Source organism: Macaca fascicularis, chromosome 1 (assembly GCF_037993035.2).
Source record: "Macaca fascicularis isolate 582-1 chromosome 1, T2T-MFA8v1.1".
NCBI lineage: Eukaryota > Metazoa > Chordata > Mammalia > Primates > Cercopithecidae > Macaca > Macaca fascicularis.
The window spans coordinates 218498699-218521774 of NC_088375.1; the positions used below are offsets into that span (position 1 = coordinate 218498699).

The following is a 23076-nucleotide window of genomic DNA, read 5'->3' on the forward strand; positions in this document are numbered from 1 at the left end:
ACACAGCCCCAGCTAGATTTCATAGGTAACATAAGGAAGTGTTTGGAAAGAAAAAGGACAGCTCTATTAATGAGGTAACAGATTATTGCCTTAATGTTGGCACAATCAGGGCCAGGTAGAAAAGGATGAAAGAGAAAGAAACACACACACACACACACACACACACACACACACACACACACACACAGAGAGAGAGAGATAGAGAGAGCAAGAGCTCAGTGAATCGGCCAGGTGACACACTGATGAGGCAGTCAAAGGACACTTTGTATTTGTGCCCTCAGGACGAACAATGAACAGTGATCATGAAAACAGTGGGCTCAATAATTTTGCATAAAATGTGCTCAAGTTTCCCGGCAGTCACCATGAGAATACAGCTTTTGAGGTATGGTCAACCTTCAGTAGGTTAGTAAATGATAAGGGTAGGAAAAAATGGAAACCTAAATATTTACTGTAATGAAAACCAAAAGCAATATTAGTAGGCATAATTCAGACTTGTCTGCTAAGGCAAAGTCACTCTTTTCAGCATGTACTGTTATCCCTGCACTTGGCGTCTCTAGGTGTCAACAGCAAATGAACTGTCCACAATTTCTCAGACTCACCTGGGACCTGTGGCCTCTTGGTCCTCCTTTTTCACTTCATCACACCAATGTCCTGCAAATAAATTCAGATGGGGCCTCTTACAGGAAGCAGTTCTTCCTTGCACACAGAAACATTCCTCTGTCCAATCCTAACACAGGGACATCAGTCTTCTCAGTGTGGGAACAGAAGACTTTGAGAGAAACATAACCAGAGGCATGAGGTCAAGTCTTGAGAGAACTGACTTGGTTCCTTTCATGAGCCTTGGGCAAAATTCTCCTGTTTTGGAATGTTATCTTCCCAATGTGATCTGTCCTAGGTTTGTGTACACAAATGAGCAATGACTTTCCCAATAGATTCTAGGCAAATACTTCTAACACCTCGTAGGAGAGATACTGCAATATTCAGGTTTCTCACATCAAATACCCAGGATTTGATAGTTTATGAGATTGTGGACACTGAGATTTCATGTAGGGGTGTAATATTCCAGCTCTTGTTACAACGAGACTTGGTTCGACACAGAAGCATCAGCTATTATATGGCTTTTGTGGGTGAAAAGTCAGTCATTTATCTAGAAAACACACCAGCAAGACGATGGACAGATGAGCTAAAACAAGCCAACTGAGAAGACACAGAAAATGGGGATAAATTCACTGAAACCTGGGTCACATCTCCGATTCAGAGGCAGACAAGGGTGACACTGGCCTCGGGCAGGTAAAGAACCGCACAGACATGCTTTGGGAACAAAACTTATGAGGAACTTTGTAGCTGACAAGACACATTTAATTCACATGAACTGATCTGACAGACAACACCTGGGCATGTGCTGCATGGCTTGGTGTGAGTTTGCCACACCTGCCTTGAGTTCCATGTCCTGACAGTCAGTCTAGGGTGGCACTGGCATGGCCTGAGACTAGGAAGATATTACAGCTCACTGAACCACGCCATGCCTGTACTTCAGACTCGACTCCAGAGTGATTGAAATCTACATTGATATATAGGTTAAACCCACAGTGATGGCAACTCTCAGCCCAACCAGGGGCGGAAAGCCCCAAGATTACGGGGTCTACTTGGGACATGAACTGGAGCTTTATCACCTTCACAATGGAGTACTCACTGCCCACGTCAAGAGCCAAGTCGACTTGTGGTTCCTCTAATGAGTGAAAGGTGCTGCTGTAAGACTGGTATGAGGCAGACATGTCAGGAGGAATTGAGGGAGTCGAATAACCTTCATCCCAGGATTCCTGGAGAGCTTCCTCCTCTTCAGACTCCTGCAGATTCCTGATGACACAGGCAGGACAGGGATGACAGAAGATTTAACCGACAGAGATTAGACAGCAAAACCTCCCACATGATCTGATGGGAGGCAGAATGGAGTGGTCACAGAAACCAAAGCCAGTTTTCCTTCCACGGAAATGAAAGTATCCTTCTAAATGCAGGGCAGAGGGTGACTGCCCTGGGGAATGACCAAAAATGGGCTGCACGTGCTCAGTACACTTGCCACAGATGAGCCAATGTAGGGCACCCCGACTCTCCCTGTAAACTACCCTCATGACTTGCAGCACAGACACTAACACAAGATTTCAACTACTTTGCATAAATTGCGTTGAATTTTCCTTACAGCATTCAAGTGAACAGAGCTCTTGAGGCAGTGCAGACACAGATCTTGTGTGCTAAGGGCCCCATTTTCCCAATATTTTGATAGAATATGTTTTTTCAGTTTCTTTTCTTGCACAAATACTGGAAAACATACTAACAAAACATAAGCAGAAAGCATATGTACATTCTCTCCCTGGATTTAAACGCAGGGGACAGAACAGGTGACACCAAGAAATCCCTGTTTGAGGGTCTGGAGTGGACCTCCAGCAAACTCCACCAGACCTGCAGCTGAGGGACCTCACTGTTAACAAGAAAACTAACAAACAGAAAGGAATAGCATCCACTTCAACAAAAAGGACATCCACTCCAAAACCCCATCTATAGGTCACCAGCATCAAAGACCAAAGGGAGAGAAAACCACAAAGAGGTGGAGAAACCGGAGCAGAAAAGCTGAAAATTTTAAAAACCACAGCGCCCCTTCTCCTCCCAAGGATCAGAGATCCTCGCCAGCAACGGAACAAAAAAGGGCAGAGAATGACTTTGACGAGATGACTGAAGTAGGCTTCAGAAAGCTGGTAATAACAAACTTCTCCGAGTTAAAGGAGGATGTGCGAAAACATCGCAAGGAAGCTACAAACCTTGAAAAAAGATTAGACGAATGGCTAACTACAATAAACAGTGTAGAGAAGACCTTAAATGACCTGATGGAGCTGAAAACCATGGCATGAGAACTACATGATACATGCACAAGCTTCAGTAGCTGATTCGATCAAGTGGAAGAAAGGGTATCAGTGATTGAAGATCAAATTAAGGAAATGAAGTGAGAAGAAAAGTTTAGAGAAAAAAGAGTAAAAAGAAACAAACAAAGCTGCCAAGCAATATGGGACTATGTGAAAAGAACAAATCTACATTTGATCGGTGTACCTGAAAGTGATGGGGAGAATGGAACCAAGCTGGAAAACACTCTTCAGGATATTACCCGGGAGAACTTCCCCAACCTAGCAAGGCAGGCCAACATTCAAATTCAGGAAATACAGAGAACACCATAAAGATACTCCTCCAGAATAGTAACCCCAAGACACATAATTGTCAGATTTACCAAGGTGGGAATGAAGGAAAAAATGGTAAGGGCAGCCAGAGAGAAAGGTCGGGTTACCCACAAAGGGGAGCCCATCAGATTAACAGCACATCTGTCTGCACAAACTCTACAAGCCAGAAGACAGTGGGGGCCAATACTTAACATTCTTAAAGAAAAGAATTTTCAACCGGGAATCTCATATCCACCCAACCTAAGCTTCATAAGTGAAAGAGAAATCAAATCCTTCACACACAATCAAATGCTGAGAGATTTTGTCACCACCAGGCCTGCCTTACAAGAGCTCCTGAAGGAAGCACTAAACACGGAAAGGAATAACCAGTACAAGCCACTGCAAAAACATGTCAAATTGTAAAGACCATCGATGCTAGGAAGAAACTGCATCAACTAACAGGCAAAATAACCAGCTAACATCTTAATGACAGGATCAGATTCACACATGACAATATTCACCTTCAATGTCAATGGGCTAAATGCCCCAATTAAAAGACACAGACTGGAAAATTGGATAAAGAGTCAAGACCCATCAGTGTGCTGTGTTCAGGAGATGCATCTCACATGCAGAGACACACATAGGCTCAAAATGAAGGGATGGAGGAACACCTACCAAGCAAATGGAAAGCAAAAAAAGCAGGGGTTGCAATCCTAGTCTCTGACAAAACAGACTTTAAACCATCAAAGATCCAAAGAGACAAAGAAGACCATTATATAATGGTAAAGGGATCGATTCGACAAGAAGAGCTAACTATCCTAAAGATATATGCACCCAATACAGGAGCACCTAGATTCATAAAGCAACTCCTGAGAGACCTAAAAAGACACTTAGACTCCCAGACAACAATAATGGGACACTTTAACACCCCACTGTCAATATTACACACATCAATGAGACAGAATGCTAACAAGGATATCCAGAACGCAAACTCAGCTCTGCACCAAGCAGACCTAACAGACATCTACAGAACTCTCCACCCAAAATCAACGGAATATACATTCTTCTCAGCATCGCATCACACTTATTCCAAAATTGACCACATAGTTGGAAGTCAAGCACTCCTCAGCAAATGTAAAACAACAGAAATCATAACAAACTGTCTCTCAGAACACAGTGCAATCAAATTAGAGCTCAGGATTAAGAAACCCACTCAAAACTGAACAACTGCATGGAAACTGAACAACCTGCTCCTGAATGACTACTGGGTAAATAATGAAATGAAGGCAGAAATAAAGATGTTCTTTGAAACCATTGAGAACAACGACACAACATACCAGAATGTCTGGGACACATTTAAAGCAGTATGGAGAGGGAAATTTCTAGCACTAAATGCCCACAAGAGAAAGGAAAGATCTAAAATCAACACCCTAAAATCGCAATTAAAACAACTAGAGAAGCAAGAGCAAACAAATTCAAAAGCTAGCACAAGGCAAGAAATAACTAAGATCAGAGCAGAACTGAAGGAGACAGAGACACAAAAAATCCTTCAAAAAAATCAATGGGCCAGGCATGGTGGCTCAAGCCTGTAATCCCAGCACTTTGGGAGGCCGAGACGGGCAGATCATGAGGTCAGGAGATCGAGACCATCCTGGCTAACACGGTGAAACCCGGTCTCTACTAAAAAATATAAAGAACTAGCTGGGAGAGGTGGCGGGCGCCTGTAGTTCCAGCTACTCGGGAGGCTGAGGCAGGAGAATGGTGTAAACCCAGGAAGCAGAGCTTGCAGTGAGCTGAGATCCGGCCACTGCACTCCAGCCTGGGTGATAGAGCGAGACTCCATCTCAAAAAAAAAAAAAAAACTCAATGAATCCAGGAGCTGGTTTTTTGAAAAGATGAACAAGATATCCCTCTTTGGCTAGTTCACCTGGCTCAACTGATTGCAAGTACTTATCTTGAGAGGACTATGAAATTAAAACCAATACAAGTGCCACAAATAATGCACAACATTGTTAATAAGGACAATTTGTAGCTGAGTGAATGAAAGAAAGAGGTCTATTCATCGCTTCCTCATTTTCCCGAAATCTACAATCTCCAGATGTCACTACTGAATTCACAGCTCACAATTCCACAGCATTACCTGGGAGACACTGGCCCTTTTTCTTCCTCTTCTTCATGATCACTTTCATTTTCTGTAAATACATTCAGAGAAGCAGGTCACATTAAGCAATTCACACTTCACATATGACCAAATCACTGTCCAGTCATAGCACAAGGACCCAACTATTCTCAGGGCAAGAACATGGATTCTGACATGAATATTCTAGGGTGGTCTAGATTAAGTCTGGTGAGAAGTAGATGACCCTGCTTTCCAGTCCCACAGGCCAAAATTTCCCTCTGTGGGTAGACTATAATGCCATATTCCCTGCCTGCGTCTATGCAAAGAAAATAAAATTTTCCCCCCAAAATCTCCAAAAATTAGTCGAACAATTTTCTAGGAGTGTTGCTGCAATACTGACTTATATCATCAGGTACCATGGACATTAAATGTTCAGAGGCATCTGTACATGAAACTCAACTGATAGACGCATTCTAACAACTCTTGCTTTAAAAAGAATCTGTGATTCAGGAGGCCAAGGCAGGTGAATCATTTGAGGTCATGAGTTCAAGATGAACCTGGCCAATATGGGGAAACCCCATCTCTACGAAAAATACAAAAATTAGCCAGATGTGGTTGTGTGTACCTGTGGTACCAGCTACTCAAGATGCTGAGGCAGGAGAATCACTTGAATCTGGGAGGCGGAGGTTGCAGCAAGCCAAGATGGTGCCACTGCACTCCACCGTGGGTGAGCAAGACTCCATCGCCAAAAAAAAACCACCACCGCCACCAACAACAACAATCTATGATGCGACAAAGAAACATCGGATCAGCTATTGCATTGATGGGGTGGAGAACCAGTGTCCAGCCTTGCTTTATGGAACTGTATCAGCAAACTAAACAAGAAAAGTTTCCGTCCACATTTCAATGGGACTGTGCAGCTAACCAAGCTGACTTAAAAGAGATCAAGATTAAAGCTGAGAGTAGTGAAGCCTGGGGAGCAATATATCCAAAAACAAAGGCAAGGCTGCCAGTCTCCTTCAAAAGGCATAGAAACTCCATGGACATTGTTCAAGGACACATGACTTAATCACAGGTGACAAGAGATACTGAATCGAAGCTAGGAAGCCTCACAGTTACTTCCCATGCACCTCCTGCACTCAGGTGACTATGAGGTTGTCACACTTGCCCGGGGTCCAGTAACTTCACACTGGGGACCGGGAGGCAAAGGCATGACATGAGCTGAGAAGGACAGAAAACCTCCCTGATATCTGGGTTTAGAATCCCATCGCAGATTTTTATGTAAACCAATTTGTGTGTATAGAGTCTGTCTTCGGGGTTATACTTCCTCAGCACAGAAAGAGGAATGAGACACAAGGAAAATAGAGGCTACCTGGGATAATGGATACAGCATCCTCCCATTCATCATGAGAGGATGAGTCAATGAGACGTGAGTTGACTTGGTCTTCCTCAAATGTGATTTTGGTGTTGCTGTGAGGCTGGTGGGACTCACAAGGACCGTGGCTATTTGAACAAGCGATGGAATATTCCTCCAGTGAGTCCTCAGGTTCTTCCTTCTCTTCAGCCTTCTGCACCTCCCTGATGAGCCAGGTGGGAGAGAGATGTCAGAAGATTAAACACAGAGGGATCGGACCCCAGGGAGCCCTAGCTGGTTTTGACAGAAGGCATTAAGACAGTGGTCACAGAAAGCAAACAGGAGGTTCCCTTTAAGAGGGAATAGGCAATCGTCTTCTCTCTGCAACAGAGCATGGCAGCCATGGCAGACAGAGAGGAAGAGACCAACCGGTGTTCATTTCACTGGAGAGACAGGAGCTGAGAAAGATGAAGACTCAGCTATCCCTGTTCGGTACAGATATGACACTCACCACACACAGAGAAACACAACAGCTGCCACACCCTGTGTCTAAGCTGGGTTGAATTTCACATACTGTGGCCAAAGGAATGCAGGCTTTTGGCCCATCCTAGATGCCAGACGGTGTGCCTCCTAGATCTTTTTCCTATGTTAAAACCCATTACTTGCTCCTGATTTTTCAGTGTTACCTGGGGGCACATGATTCCTGTACTTTCTGAGTTTCCTCAACGTTCACATCTTCATCCTCATCTTCACCGTTTTCTGTAAATACAGAAGTGTTCATTCAGATATTTCCCACTTCACATTCTGCAGGTAGAGTCAGCCCATTGTGCACACAGACATGGACATCTAGGCATGGGTCACCGTTCAATTGAAAGCTCTCATGTTTTATCTTTAACAAAATGCCCTGGCATGGTTTCCTGATCCATCAGGCAATGCATTTCTGATCTGGAGGGCCACCATCAAGATGTGGCCAAATATTGAAAAGACCCTTTGCTCCCCATATCACTGGGGACTTGTGCAGCCTCCCTCGGGACTTTGCAGCTGTCTCCATCATCCCACCACAAATCTGATTCCCAGGCACAGGCTTGGTGTCCCGTCATAGTTCACATTTCAAACCTAATTCTTTCCCTTAGGAGCGGACAAACTGGCCCCACAGTCGTCTATGCATCAGGAGACTTCACAGGCCTTCCATGTGGCTTCTGCTGTGTTATTCAGGGACATGCTCTCCATGGGGAGTGCTCCAGTCAGAAGCACTTCCTACCACCAAATGCCCCCACATCAAGTGCCTTCTCCAACACCACATGCCGAGGGGCTTTATCTCATTTTCAAAAGCAGTCGTAAGTGTTCCCACATTGAGATGCTTCACAGCATTGCAAGAGACAATATGCCTGCCTTTTCTGATGGAGAGAGAGAAACTCAAGAAAGATAAATCACTCACTCACTGACAGTTAGTAAGAACATTGCCAAAGAGACAGCCTGGGAACCTTCATTCTAAGTCCACAGCTCTTTTCACTCTAACAAAAACCCTCCTGTCACAGCCTCCTTCCTCTCCTTTACAACTAGAGAGATGTTGCCTCTGGCTCCAAAGACCATCTCCAGCAAGGAAGGAGGGACATTTGCAATACTGTGACCTCCAACTCCATGGGTTTCTCATCTCTGATCTCATCCAGGAAGTCCTGGAAGGGCCACATATGTTTAGTGGAAAAAAACACCACCGATACAACTGTCATTGTGAAAGTATGGAGGTCGGGAGTCTCTCATAAGCCTGGGGTTTTCGGTCATCAGATCCTATAAAAACCTTACCTGGGGTGAGCTTTCGGACGAGGTGCTGTGCCAGCCTACAGCCCTCGGCCAGCTGTTCTCGGAGGTCCCGCCCCTGGGAGTTGGGCGGCTCATCCGGAGTGAGGAGGGCCTGGAGATGCTGATTCAATGCGCGGGACGCATTTCTCCCTTTCCGCAACTTCTCCCTTAACTGGCTCAGCTCTCGTTCCTGAGACTGAACCAGGACTTTATATTGCCTAAGGTGAGATAGTAGAGAAAATTGAACAGTGGAAAGGAGTGATTGATCAGTTCGAATATTGCTACAGAGATTTCTGAGACAATGTTCTCAAGGAGACCTCCAAGGAGAAGATCAGCACATGTTTAAAGAAATGTCTGTGGCCAAGAGTAAGAATGAAAAATAGTTTACAGGCTTTCTCTATACCAGAGAGGGCTCCTGTAAGATCCTCGATGATGTTCCATTCATCTTTCCCTTCTCTAAACAAAAGTAGGTGTGTTCCTTATTCACTTTCAAAAAGACATTCATTCTTCCAGTTCCTCACTCTGGCCATGGACATTTCCATGTGAAAATACACATACTGCATCTTGCAGTCACTAGATGCAAAGCCGTGGACAGAAATGAGGCCACGTGCAGACGGGCCAGTTGAAAAGATGAAAGAAGGAAAGAATGACAGGCTCCAGAAGGCAACACTGATTGACCGAAAGGATGAGAAGCCGCAGTCAGTCAGGAGGTGATTCTGACTAAGGGTAAGTGGGGTGGTGATGGCGCACCATTTTGAGTACACTCAATGCTGCTGGGTGGTTCCCACTCCTTTAGTTAATTTTGTATTATGCAAATCTCACCTCAACAGCTACTTCTTTCAAAAAGAGAAATCAAGGCTCTGAGAAACAACTACAACCCTTAACTTATTATTATCCTTGTTCTCTGTTTCATAAATCTTTGTGTGTTGTAAGCCTGCCATGGCAATTCCTGCCCTTCCCCAGACCCAGGTTAGCTCTTACTTCACCCAGAGGAGTGGCTGTACATCAGAGATTTACACACCTGCCCACCTGCCTGCATAGGGCCCCCTCACCTGAGCTCCTCAGCTTGCCCGAGCTGCTCTGCAAGCTTCTCCTCCTTCAACTGAAGCTCATCCCACAGCATAGATTTTAGGAGGTCTTTGCACTCTTCATAGTCTGAGAAAAGACAGACACACCGGCCTCAGTGAACAGCTGGACACACAGCGGTGGTCACTGCCTACAGTGCAGGAGCCAGGTCCATCCAAAGGATATAATTGTCCCCAGTACCAGGCTCTAGGCAGGGATTTCCACCACTTTACTCTTCAGTCTCCCGACTTTATGGCATCTCAACCTCCAAAATTTAGAGAGAAAGAAAGAGAAACTGAGGGACAGACAGGATAAGCTACTTGGATGGAGCCCAGGTGACAGGCCCAGGGGTTCCTGCTCTGCACACTGCACTGCTACTTCCACACATTCTCGGGTGCGATCTTTCTTCTTCTATAGGAACAAAAGCCTCTTCCCCCAGGAAGTACGACTTCCCTCACACCAGGGTACTCTCTGCATTTTTGTTTATTCTTTGAGGAGTCTTCTCCTGTCGCCCAGGCTGGAGTGAAATGGTGTGATCTTGACTCACTGCAACCTCTGCCCTGGGTTCAAAGGATTCTCCTGCCTCAGCCTCCCAAGTAGCTGGGATTACAGGTGCCCACCACCACGCCCCGTTAATTTTTGTAATTTTAGTAGAGATGGGGTTTCTCCATGTTGCCCAGGCTGGTCTCAAACTCCTGACCTCGTGATCCAGCTGCCTCAGCCTCCCAAAGTGCTGGGATTACAGGACTGAGCCACCTTGCACGGCCCCTACTCCCTGCTCTTGATACTGTCGGTTATGGATACCACAGTTTCTATTAGGAGCAGACTCCTCTTGACGCCCCTCACAGCGGGTACTGTGTACTGTCAACAAATTTCCCTCAGGGTCCCTAGAACAGAGATTTGCCTATTGGGCCTCAACAGAAGCTTGAACTGAATAAAAGTTCACTAGCCCGAGACATTTAGAACAACAGACTAGATGTTATTTGTCTGCCAGATCTTATATGGTACAGAGAGGATTCCTGAAAACATGATTTAGCCTCTTGGAGAAAACAGGTCATTCTGTGCCTGTGTCTGAAACCATACTGAGATTTTACCTCTAGGCCCATCCCCACCTGACTGCAAACATGGAAAGTTTTGAAATACTTTGGTACCTCTCTCTTCCAACTTTAACAAAAGGTGAAAATACCCATTTCTATTTTCCTACAAGGACGGAAAGTATTACATTACTTCTGATGCAGAGAGAATTCCGTTTCTCAGAGAGAAGACAGGACATCATCACTTTTGTGATGGTGAGCTTAGGGAACTTACTGTAACTGTTCTGCCCCTTGGCCAGAAAGTAGGCCACTTGAGTTACAAGATATTTCTCCTTGGTGTTTATGAACTGACGTTTGTTCTCTGCCTGCTGAGGGCGCAGTTTCTCATTGATTTCTAGAGTATTCATCTCTGACTTCTCATTGGACCAAGGGCCCGCAGATACCACCATGCTGACGTTTGTGGTAGAAGAGGTGGAGCCAGGGACTGGGGAGAAAAAATCCAAACACATGATGGATTAATAACTGGTGAAATCAAATAGGTTGAATCAGGATTGAGGGATGTCACTGACAGCCTTGTCCACTGATTTGAAGATGCTGTTTCCCTGGTTTCACTCTTCTCATCTCCACTCTTGATCTCCTTTAAGTCAACTTGTCTGAGCTACGCAGTCACCTTGAAACCAGGACACCAACAGTTCCACTTTTTTCTTGCTTAGAAGTTTCTATAAAGCAAGGCTGGGCTCTGAGCTTTTTACCCCATGAGTGGCCAATGTTTCTGTGTAGCTCAAGAGATTGTTTTTTGTTTCGTTAATTTTTTTGTTTGATTGCTTGGTTGGTTTTGGTTTTTTATGTTTTGTTTGAGAGGGAGTCTCACTGTGTCGCCCAGGCTGGTGGCACGATCTCAGCTCACTGCAACCTTTGCCTCCTGGGTTCAAGTGATTCCCATGCATCAGCCTCCCAAGTAGCTGGGATTACAGGCACCAACCACCATGCCAGCTATTTTTTGTATTTTTAGTAGAGATGCAATTTCGCCATGTTGGCCAGGCTGCTTTCGAACTCCTGACCTCAGGTGATCCGCCCACCGTGTCCTCCCAAAGTGCTGGGATTACAAATGTGAGCACAGCGACCCTGGCCAGAGACTTCTTATTAATAACTAAGACAAGCCAATGAAAAGGAGAGAGAGTCTAGCCTGAGAAAAGTGAATGAGGGTGGGAGGATCATCTGAGCCAATCCTCGCACCTAAGCCTCCTGAGCAGCTGGGACTCTAAGGGCAAAGGAACATGCCTGGCTAATGTTTTGTATTCATTGTAAAGATGGGTTTCACCATATTCTCCAGCCTGCTCTTGAACTCCTGAATTCAAATGATTCTGCCACTTGGGCCTCCCAAAGTGCTGCGAATATATGTGTGAGTCACCGCACCTAGCTCCATCCTAGTTGCTGAGTAAACCAATATGTACGTATATAGCCTGTCCTCACAATGGATCTTCCGTAGTCTAGACAGAGGTATGAGACACAAGGAAAATAGAGGCTACCTGCGACAAGGTTTAGAGCATCCTGCCGTACATCAGGAGACGATTCACGGTCTATAAGCAGAGTTGAGTCCATTTGGTCTTCCTGAAATGTGACTTTGGAGTTCTTGTGAGGCTGATTGGACTCAGAAGGGCCATAGCTATTTGAACAAGTGATGACACATTCTTCCACTGAGTCCTCAGGGACTTCCTTTTCTTCTGCCTTCCGCACCTCCCTGATGAGGTGAGATAGAGATGCCAGAAGATTAAACACAGAGGGATTGGACCCCAGGGAGACGTAGCAGGTTTTGACGGGAAGCATTAAGACAGTGGTCACAGAAAGCAAACAGGAGGTTCCCTTTAGGAGGAAACAGGCATTCCTCCTCTCTCTGCAACAGAGCATGGCGGCCATGGGAGACAGAGAGGAAGAGACCAACCGGTGTTCATTTCACTGGAGAGATAGGAGCAGAGAAAGATGAAGACTCAGCTATCCCTGTTCGGTACAGATATGACACTCACCACACACAGAGAAACACAACAGCTGCCACACCCTGTGTCTAAGCTGGGTTGAATTTCTCATACTGTGGCCAAGGGAATACAGGCTTGTGGCCCATTGCAGGTGCCAGAGACAGGGTGTGCCTCCTAGACCTTTTTCATATATTAAAACCCATTACTTGCACCTGATTATTCAGTGTTACCTGGGGCACATGATTCCTGTACTTACTCAGTGTCATCAACTTTAACATCTTCATCCTCATCTTCATCATTTTCTGTGAATACAGAAGTGTTCGTTCAGATATTTCCCACTTCACACTCTGCAGGCACAGTCAGTCCAATGTGCACAGAGACATGGACATCTAGGCATGGGACACCGTTAAACTGAAAGCTCTCATGTTTTATCTTTAACAAAATGCCCTGGCATGGTTTCCTGATCCATCAGGCAATGCATTTCTGATCTGGAGGGCCACCATCAAGATGTCACCAAATATTGAAAAGACCCTTTGCTCCGCATATCACTGGGGACTTGTGCAGCCTCTCTCTGGACTTTGGCAGCTGTCTCCCGCATCCCGCCACAGATCTGATTCCCAGGTACAGACTTGGTGTTGTGTCACAGTTCGCATTTGGAACCTAATTCTTTCCCTTTGGAGCGGACAAACTTGCCCGACAGTCCTCTATGCCTCAGGAGACTTCACAGGCCCTCCATGTGGCTTCTGCTGTGTTATTCAGGGACATGCTCTCCATGGGGAGTGCTCCAGTCTGAAGCACTTCCTACAACCAAATACCCCCACGTGAAGTGCCTTCTCCAACACCACATGGCGAGGGGCTTTATCTCATTTTCAAAAGCAGTCACAAGTGTTCCCACATTTAGATGCTTCAGACCCTTGCAAGAGACAATTTTCCTGCCTTTTCCGATGGACACAGAGAAACTCAAGAAGGATAAATTACTCATTCACCGACACTTACTAAGAACATTGCCAAAGAGACAGCCTGGGAACCTTCATTCTAAGTCCACAGCTCTTTTCACTCTAACAAGAACCCTCCTGTCACAGCCTCCTTCCTCTCCTTTACCACTAGAGAGATGCTGCCTCTTGCGCCAAAGACCATCTCCACCAAGGACGGAGGGACATTTGCAATACTGTGACCTCCAAACCCATGGGTTTCCCATCTCTGATATCACACAGGAAGTCCTGGAAGGGCCACATATGTTTAGTGGAAAAAAATACCAATGATACAACATTGTGAAAGTATGGAGGTCGGGAGTCTCTCATAAGCCTGGTGTTTTGGGTCTCCAGGTCCTATGGAAACCTTACCTGTGGTGAGCTTTCGGACGAGGTGATGTGCCAGCCTACAGCCTTCGGCCAGCTGTTCTCGGAGGTCCCGCCCCTGGGAGTTGGCCGGCTCATCCGGAGTGAGGAGGGCCTGGAGATGCTGATTCAATGCGCGGGAGGCATTTCTTCCTTCCTGGAACTTCTCCCTTAACTGGCTCAGCTCTCGTTCCTGAGACTGAACCAGGACTTTATATTGCCTAAGGTGAGATAGTAGAGAAAATTGAACAGTGGAAAGGGGTGAGTGATCTGTTCGAATATTGCGACAGAGATTTCTGAGACACTGTCCTCGAGACCTCCAAGGAGAAGGTCAGCACACGTTTAAAGAAATGTCTGTGGCCAAGAGAAAGAAGGAAAAATGGTTTACAGGCTTCCTCTATATCAGAGAGGCCTCCTGTAAGATCCTCGACGATGTTCCATTCATCTTTCCTTTCTCTAAAAAAAATTAGGTGTCTTCCTTATTCAGTTTCAAAAAGACATCCTTTCAGCTCCTCACTCTGGCAATGGACATTTCCATGTGAAAATACACATAGTCTATCTTCCAGTGACTACATACAAAACCATATACAGAAATGCGGCCAAGTGCAGACGGGGCCAATTGAAAAGATTAAACAAGAAAAGAATGACAGGCTCCAGAAGGCAACATTGATTGGGTCAAAGATAAGATGCCGCAGTCAGTCAGGAGGTGATTCCGACTATGGGTAACTGGGGTGGTGATGGAACACCATTTTGAGTACACTGAATGCTGCTGGGTTGTTCCCACTCCTTTGGTTCATCATGTCTTATGCAAATCTCACCTCAACAATTACTTCTTTCAAAAAGAGAAAACGGGGCTCTGAGAAACAACTGCAACCCATAACTTACTACTGTCCTTGTTCTCTGTTTCACAAACCTTTGTGTATTGTGACCATGCCATAGCAATTCCTGCCCTTCCCCTGGCCCAGCTTGGCTCTTACTTCTACCCTCCGAGCTGCTATACGTCTGAGATTTACACACCTGCACACCTGCCTGCATAGGGCCCCCTCACCTGAGCTCTTCAGCTTGCCCGAGCTGCTCTGCAAGCTTCTCCTCCTTCAACTGAAGCTCATCCCTCAGCATAGATTTTAGGAGGTCTTTGCACTCTTCATAGTCTGAGAAGAGACAGACACACTGGCCTCAGTGAAAGACTGGACATGCTGCTGAGGTCACTGCCTACAGGGCAGGAGCCAGGTCCATCCCAAGGACATAACTGTCCCCAATACCAGGCTCCAGGCAGGGATTTCCACCTCTTTACTCTTGAGTCTCCTGACTTTCTGGCATCTCATCCTCCAAAATTTAGAGACAAACAAACCGAAACTCAAGGGCACATCAAGGAAGTTGACAAGATGATTCAACCACAATGAAGTGGAGTCAGAATTCACAGCCCCTGAGGTCTGACTCTGAATGCAGGGCCACTTTCCCAAGCCTTGCCGCCTCTCCTCCAAAACACTGCACTGGGGCATGAAGTAGAGATTTCTCGGACAATTGGGAAGGCCCCTAGGACTATGGGACTGATGGTTTCCCTTTTAATGGGAATTTCAAGGACAACTATGTCAAAGATCTTAAAAGTCTTTGATTTTTAAATCATAACTGCAGATATGATTTTAAGAATCATAACGGAAACATAAAGTATGAGACATAAGACCACAAGACTATGAAGGAAACATGCCCAAATACTAACAAAGTTTGTGTTAATTTACAAACAGTAGAATGAAGAACTAATAGATAGTGTTTACTCTGTGCCCATAAATGTTCTAGGAGATTGATAAGAAATAGCTCATGTAACTCACTGCAGCAATTTACAGAGGTAGGTATTACTGTAGCACCCTATGAATAGATGAGGAAACTGACGGACACACAGGACAAGCAACTTGGATGGAGCCCAGGAGACAGGCCCAGGGTTCCTGCTCTGCACACTGCACTGCTACTTCCACACATTCTTGGGTACATCTTTCTTCCTCTTTAGGAACAAAAGCCTGTGCCCCAAGAAACAGGACTTCCCTCCCACCAGGCTACTCTCTGCCTTTTTTGTTTGTTTCTTTTTTGATGAGTCTTGCCCTGTCGCCCAGGCTGAAGTACAATGGCATGATCTTGGCTCACTGCAACCTCTGCCTCCTGGGTTCAAAGGATTCTCTGGACTCAGCCTCCCGAGTAGCTGGGATTACAGGCACCCGCCACCACACCCAGCTAATTTTTCTAATTTTAGTAGAGACGGGGTCTCTCCACGTTGCCCAGGATGGAATCAAACTCCTGACCTCGTCATCCAGCTGCCTCAGCCTCCCAAAGTGCTGGGATTACAGGACTGAGCCACCTCGCACGGCCCCTACTCCCTGCTCTTGATGCTGTCGGTTATAGATATCACAGGTTCTATTAGGAGCAGACTCTCTTGACGCCCCTCACAGCGGGTACTGTGTACTATCACCAAATTTCCCTCAGGGTCCCTAGAACAGAGCTTGGCCTATTGGGCCTCAACAGAAGCTTGAACTGAATAAAATTCACTAGCCCAAGACATTTAGAACAACAGACTTGATGTTATTTGTCTGCCAGATCTTATATGGTACAGAGAGGATTCCTGAAAACATGATTTAGCCTCTTGGAGAAAACAGGTCATTCTGTGCCTGTGTCTGAAACCATCACTGAGATTTTACCTCTAGGCTCATCCCCACCTGACTGCAAACATGGAAAGTTACGAAATACTTTGGTACTTCTGTCTTCCAACTTTAACAAAATGTGAAAATACCCATTTCTATTTTCTAGAAGTAAGGGAAGGATTAAATTATTTTTGATGGAGAGAGAATTCAGTTTCTCAGAGAGAAGACAGGACATCATCACTTTTGTGATGGTGAACCTATAGAACTTACTATAACTGTTCTGCTGGTTGGCCAGGACGTAGGCCACTTGAGTTACAAGAAATTTCTCTCTAGTGTTTCTAAACTGTTCTTTCTTTTCTCCCAACTGTGGGCGCAGTTTCTCGTTGATTTCTGGAGTGTTCATCTCTGACTTCTCACTTGGCCAAGGACCAGCAGATGCCACCATGCTGATGTTTGCGGCAGAAGAGGTGGAGTCAGGGACTGGGGAGAAAAAATCCAAACACATGATGGGTTAATAACTGGTGAAATCAAATAGGTTGAATCAGGACTGAGGGATGTCACTGACAGCCTCGTCCACTGATTTGAAGATGCTGTTTTCCTGGTTTCACTCTTCTCCTCTCCACTCTTGATCTCCTTTAAGTCAACGTGTCTGAGCTACGCAGTCACCTTGAAATCAGGACACAAACACTTCCACCCTTTTCTTGCTTAGAAGTTTCCATAAAGCAAGGCTGGGCTCTGAACTTTTTACTCCATGAGAGGCCAATGTTTCTGTGTAGCTCAAGAGATTGTTTTTTGTTTCATTAAATTTTTCGTTTGACTGGTTGGTTGGTTTTGGTTTTTTATGTTTTGTTTGAGAGGGAGTCTCACTCTGTCGCCCAGGCTGGAGTGCAGTGGCACGATCTCAGCTCACTGCAACCTCTACCTCCTGGGTTCAAGTGATTTTCGTGGCTCAGCTTCCCAAGTAGCTGGGATTACAGGCACAAACCACCATGCCAGCTATTTTTTGTATTTTTAGTAGAGATGCAATTTCGCCATGTTGGCCAGGCTGCTTTCGAACTCCTGACCTCAGGTAATCTGCCCACCTCACCCTCCCAAAGTTCTGGGATTACAGATGTGAGCCAGAGACTTCTTATTAACGGCTAAGACAAGCCAATGAAAAGGAGAGAGAGTCTAGCCTAAGAAAAGTGAATGAGGGTGGGAGGATCATCTGAGCCAATCCTCGCACCTAAGCCTCCTGAGCAGTTGGGACTACAGGGGCAAAGGAACATGCCTGGCTAATGTTTTGTATTCTTTGTAAAGATGGGTTTCACCATATTCTCCAGCCTGGTCTTGAACTCCTGAATTCAAATGATCCTCCCACTTGGGCCTCCCAAAGTGCTGCGAATATATATGTCAGTCACCGCAGCTAGCTTCATCCTAGTTTCTGAGTAAACCAATATGTACCTATACGGCCTGTACTCAGAATGGATCTTCCGTAGCCTAGACAGAGGTATGAGACACAAGGAAAATAGAGGCTACCTGGGACAAGGTTTAGAGCATCCTGCCATCCATCTGGAGACGATCCACGGTCTATAAGCAGAGTTGAGTCCACTTGGTCTTCCTCAAATGTGATTTTGGAGTTCTTGTGAGGCTGGTTGGACTCAGAAGGTCCATAGATATTTGAACAAGTGACGGCACATTCCTCCACTGAGTCCTCAGGGACTTCCTTTTCTTCAGCATTCCGCACCTCCCTGATGAGGTGAGATAGAGATGCCAGAAGATTAAACACAGAGGGATTGGACCCCAGGGAGTCCTAGCCGGTTTTGACAGGAGGCATTAGGAGAGTGGTCACAGAAAGCAAACAGGAGGCTCCCTTTAAGAGGGAACAGGCAATCCTCTTCTCTCTGCAACACAGCATGGCAGCCACGGGAGACAGAGAGGAAGAGGGCAACTGGTGTTCATTGCACTGGACAGATAGGAGCTGAGAAAGAAGAAGACTCAGCTCTCCCTGTACAGTACAGACATCACACTCGCCACACACAGAGAAACACAACAGCGGCCACACCCTGTGTCTAAGTTGGGTTGAATTTCACATACTGTGGCCAAGGGAATGCAGACTTTTGGCTCATCATAGATGCCAGAGAGGGTGTGCCTTTTAGACCTTTTTCATATGTCAAAATCCATTACTTGCTCCTGATTATTCAGGGTTACCTGGGGACACATGACTCCTGTACTTTCTCAGCCTCCTCAACTTTAACATCTTCATCGTTATCTTCATCATTTTCTGTAAATACAGAAGTGTTCATTCAGATATTTCCCACTTCACACTCTAGAAGCACAGTCAGCCCAATGTGCACAGAGACATGAACATCTAGGCATGGGTCACCATTCAACTGAAAGCCCTCAGGTTTTACTTTAACAAAATGCCCTGGCATGGTTTCTTGTTCCATCAGGCAATGCATTTCTGCTCTGGAGGGCCACCATCAAGATGTGGCCAAATATTGAAAAGACCCTTTGTTGCCTATATCACTGGGGACTTGCGCAGCCTCTCTCGGGACTTTGGCAGCTGTCTCCATCATCCCACCACAAATCTGATTCCCAGGCACAGGCTTGGTGTCCTGTCATAGTTCGCATTTCGAACCTAATTCTTTCTCTTAGGAGAGGACAAACTGGCCCTACAGTCCTCTATGTATCAGGAGACTTCACAGGCCCTCCATGTGGCTTCTCCTGTGTTATTCAGGGACATGCTCTCCATGGGGAGTGCTCCAATCTGAAGCACCTCCTACAACCAAATGCTCCCACGTCAAGTGCCTTCCCCAACACCACACGGCGAAGGGTTTTATCTCATTTTTAAAAGCAGTCGTAAGTGTTCCCACATTTGGATGCTTCAGAACCTTGCAAGAGACAATGTGCCTGCCTTTGCAGATGGAGAGAGAGAATCTCACGAGGGAAAAATCACTCACTCACCAACACTTACTAAGAACATTGCCAAAGAGACAGCCTGGGAACCTTCATTCTTAGCCCAGAGCTCTTTTCACTCTAACAAGCACCCTCCTGTCACAGCCTCCTTCCTCTCCTTTACAACTAGAGAGATGTTGCCTCTGGCTCCAAAGACCATCTTCCATCAGGGAAGGAGGGACATTCCCAATACTGTGACCTCCAACCCCAAAGGTTGCAGGGTTTCCCATCTCTGATCTCACCCAGGAAGTCCTGGTCATGTCATGGCCACATATGTTTAGTGGAAAAAAACACCACCGATACAACTGTCACTGTGAAAGTACGAAGGTCTGGAGTCTCTCATAAGTCTGGGGTTCTGGGTCATCAGGTCCTATGGAAACCTTACCTGGGGTGAGCTTTTGGACGAGATGCTGTGCCAGCCTACAGCCCTCGACCAGCTGTTCTCGGAGGTCCCTCCCCTGGGAGTTGGCCGGCTCATCCGCAGTGAGGAGGGCCTGGAGATGCTGATTCAATGCACGGGAGGCATCTCTCCCTTCCTGCAACTTCTCCCTTAAATGGCTCAGCTCTCGTTCCTGAGACTGAACCAGGACTTTATATTGCCTAAGGTGACATAGTAGAGAAAATTTAACAGTGGAAAGGGGTGAGTGATCAGTTCAAATATTGCGACAGAGTTTTCTGAGACAATGTCCTCAAGGAGACCTCCAAGGAGAAGGTCAGCACATATTTCAAATGTCTGTGGCCTAGAGAAAGAACAAAAAATGGTTTACAGGCTTTGTCTATACGACAGAGTGCTCCTGTAAGATCCTCGACGATGTTCCATTCATCTTTCCCTTCTGTAAACAAAAGTAGGTGCCTTCCTTATTCACTTTCAAAAAGACATTCATCCTTTCAGTTCCTCACTCTGGCCATGGACATTTCCATGTGAAAATACACATAGTGCATCTCGCAGTCTCTAGATGCAAAGCCATGGACAGAAATGAGGCCCGGTGCAGAGAGGACCAGTCGAAAAGATGAAAGAAGAAAAGAATGACAGGCTCCAGAAGTCTTGTGATTGACCGAAAGGATGAGAAGCCGCAGTCAGTCAGGAGGTGATTCTGACTAAGGGTAAGTGGGTTGGTGATAGCGCACCATTTTGAGTACACTGAATGCTGTTGGGTGGTTCCCACTCCTTTAGTTAATTTTGTGTTATGCAAATTTCACCTCAACAATTACTTCTTTCAAAAACAGAAATCATGGCTCTGAGAAACAACTGCAACCGATAACTTATTATTATCCTTGTTCTCTGTTTCATAAATCTTTGTGTGTTGTGAGCCTGCCATGGCAATTCCTGCCCTTCCCCAGACCCAGCTTAGTTCTTACTTCACCCCACCGAGCGGCTGTACTTCAGAGATTTACACACCTGCCCACCTGCCTGCATAGGGCCCCCTCACCTGAGCTCTTCAGCTTGCCCGAGCTGCTCTGCAAGCTTCTCCTCCTTCAACTGAAGCTCATCCCTCAGCATAGATTTTAGGAGGTCTTTGCACTCTTCATAGTCTGAGAAAAGACAGACACACCGGCCTCAGTGAAAAGCTGGACACACAGCGGTGGTCACTGCCTACAGGGCAGGAGCCAGGTCCATCCCAAGGACACAACTGACCCCAGTACCAGGCTCCAGGCAGGGATTTCCACCACTTTACTCTTCAGTCTCCCGACTTTCTGGCATCCCATCCTCCAAAGTTTAGAGACAAACAAAACCGAAACTGAAGGGCACATCAAGGAAGTTGACAAGATGATTCAATCACAATAAAGTGGAGTCAGAATTCACAGCCCCTGAGGTGTGACTCTGCATGCAGGGCCACTTTCCCAAGCCTTGTAGCCTCTCCTGCAAAACACTGCACTGGGGCATGAAGTAGAGATTTCTTGGACAGTTGGGAAGGCCCCTAGGACTATGGGACTGATGGTTTCCGTTCGGGAATTTCAAGGACAAATCTGTCAAAGATCTTAAAAATCTTTGATTTTTAAATCATATCTGCAGATATGATTTTAACAATCATAACAGAAACATAAAGTATGAGACATAAGACCACAAGACCATGAAGGAAATATGCCCTAATACTAACAAAGTTTGTGTTAATTTACAAACAGTAGAATGAGGAACTAATAGATAGTGTTTACTCTGTGCCAATAAATGTTCCAGGAGATTGACAAGAAATAACTCATGTAACTCATTGCAGCAATTTACAGAGGTAGGTATTACTGTAGCACCCTATGAACAGATGAGGAAACTGAGGGACAGACAGGACAAGCAAGTTGCATGCAGCCCAGGGGACAGACTCAGGGTTCCTGCTCTGCACACTGCACTACTACTTCCACACATCCTGGGGTGCGATCTTTCTGAGGAACAAAAGCCTGTGCCCGAGGAAGCAGGACTTCCCTCTCACCAGGGTACTCTCTGCTTTTTCTTTTCTTTTAATTTTCTTTCTTTTTTTTTTTTTTTTTTTTTTTTTTTTTTTTTTTTGACGAGTCTTGCCCTGTCACCCAGGCTGGAGTGCAATGGCGTGATCTTGGCTCACTGCAACCTCTGTCTCCTGGGTTCAAAGGATTCTCCTGCCTCAGCCTCCCGAGTAGCTAGAATTACAGGTGCCCACCACCATGCCCATGTAATTTTTCTAATTTTAGTAGAGACGGGGTCTCTCCACATTGCCCAGGATGGAATCAAACTCCTGACCTCGTGATCCACCCACCTCAGCCTCCCAAAGTGCTGGGATTACAGGACTGGGCCACCTTGCACGGACCCTACTCCCTGCTCTTGATGCTATCGGTTATAGATACCACAGGTTCTATTAGAAGCAGACTCCTCTTGAGACCCCACATAGCGGGTACTGTGTACTATCACCAAATTTCCCTCAGGGTCCCTAGAACAGAGCTTTGCCTATTGGGCCTCATCAGAAGCTTGAACTGAATAAAAGTTCACTAGTCCCAGACATTTAGAACAACAGACTAGATGTCATTTGTCTGCCGGATCTTATATGGTACAGAGAGGATTCCTGAAAACATGATTTAGCCTCTTGGAGAAAACAGGTGGTTCCGTGCCTGTGTCCGAAATCAATAACTGCTATTCTACCTCTAGGTCCATCCCCACCTGACGGCAAACAGGGAAAGTTTCAAAATACTTTGGTACCTCTGTCTTCTAACATTAACAAAATGTGAAAATACCCATTTCTATTTTCCTAGAAGTAAGGGAAGGATTAAATTATTTTTGATAGAGAGAGAATTCAGTTTCTCAGAGAGAAGACAGGACATCATTCATCACTTTTGTGATGGTGAGCCTATGGAACTTACTGTAACTGTTCTGCCCCTTGGTCAGAAAGTAGGCCACTTGAGTTACAAGAAATTTCTCCTTGCTGTTTAGGAACTGATGTTTGTTCTCTGTCCGCTGGGGGCGCAATTTCTCGTTGATTTCTAGAGTGTTCATCTCTGCCTTCTTACTGGACCAAGGGCCCGCATATACCACCATGCTGACGTGTGTGGCAGAAGACGTGGAGTCAGGGACTGGGGAGAAGAAACCCAAACACATGATGGGTTACAAACCGGTGAAATCAAATAGGTTGAATCAGGACTGAGGGATGGCAGTAACTGAAATTC

General features: G+C 45.8%; 1 protein-coding gene and 1 long non-coding RNA gene across 16 annotated transcripts in view; one reads left to right on the top strand and one right to left on the bottom strand.

The window, feature by feature from the left end:
• The window catches only part of LOC123571933 (uncharacterized), a 131533-nt gene that overhangs the window by 22364 nt on the left and 86093 nt on the right, over positions 1 to 23076 (top strand). For 2 of the 5 annotated variants that reach the window (XR_010581128.2, XR_012425497.1), the window contains one exon: positions 7810 to 9348. The exons of 1 other annotated variant lie outside the window; for it this stretch is intronic. This is a non-coding gene — a long non-coding RNA (uncharacterized lncRNA). Of the gene's footprint in view, positions 1 to 7809; positions 9349 to 13873; positions 13895 to 23076 lie in introns of those variants that run through there. 2 more of the 5 variants (XR_010581129.2, XR_010581131.2) reach the window with 2 other exon arrangements.
• LOC102137933 (NBPF family member NBPF3-like) overlaps positions 1 to 23076 on the bottom strand; it is a 131318-nt gene that overhangs the window by 4897 nt on the left and 103345 nt on the right. For 2 of the 11 annotated variants that reach the window (XM_074018872.1, XM_065529240.2), the window contains 18 exons: positions 22774 to 22983; positions 20883 to 20985; positions 19838 to 20052; positions 18706 to 18778; positions 18034 to 18245; positions 16786 to 16995; positions 14934 to 15036; positions 13892 to 14106; positions 12805 to 12850; positions 12105 to 12316; positions 10850 to 11059; positions 9529 to 9631; positions 8480 to 8694; positions 7363 to 7435; positions 6695 to 6900; positions 5344 to 5395; positions 1694 to 1857; positions 600 to 651 (listed from right to left, as the gene is read on the bottom strand). In XM_074018872.1, coding sequence (XP_073874973.1) covers positions 600 to 651; positions 1694 to 1857; positions 5344 to 5395; positions 6695 to 6900; positions 7363 to 7435; positions 8480 to 8694; positions 9529 to 9631; positions 10850 to 11059; positions 12105 to 12316; positions 12805 to 12850; positions 13892 to 14106; positions 14934 to 15036; positions 16786 to 16995; positions 18034 to 18245; positions 18706 to 18778; positions 19838 to 20052; positions 20883 to 20985; positions 22774 to 22948 — 2639 coding nt within the window. In that variant the 5' untranslated portion in view covers positions 22949 to 22983. Of the gene's footprint in view, positions 1 to 599; positions 652 to 1693; positions 1858 to 5343; positions 5396 to 6694; positions 6901 to 7362; positions 7436 to 8479; positions 8695 to 9528; positions 9632 to 10849; positions 11060 to 12104; positions 12317 to 12804; positions 12851 to 13649; positions 13791 to 13891; positions 14107 to 14933; positions 15037 to 16785; positions 16996 to 18033; positions 18246 to 18705; positions 18779 to 19837; positions 20053 to 20882; positions 20986 to 22773; positions 22984 to 23076 lie in introns of all 11 variants that reach the window. The other 9 variants (XM_074018912.1, XM_065529260.2, XM_065529233.2 and 6 more) reach the window with 8 other exon arrangements.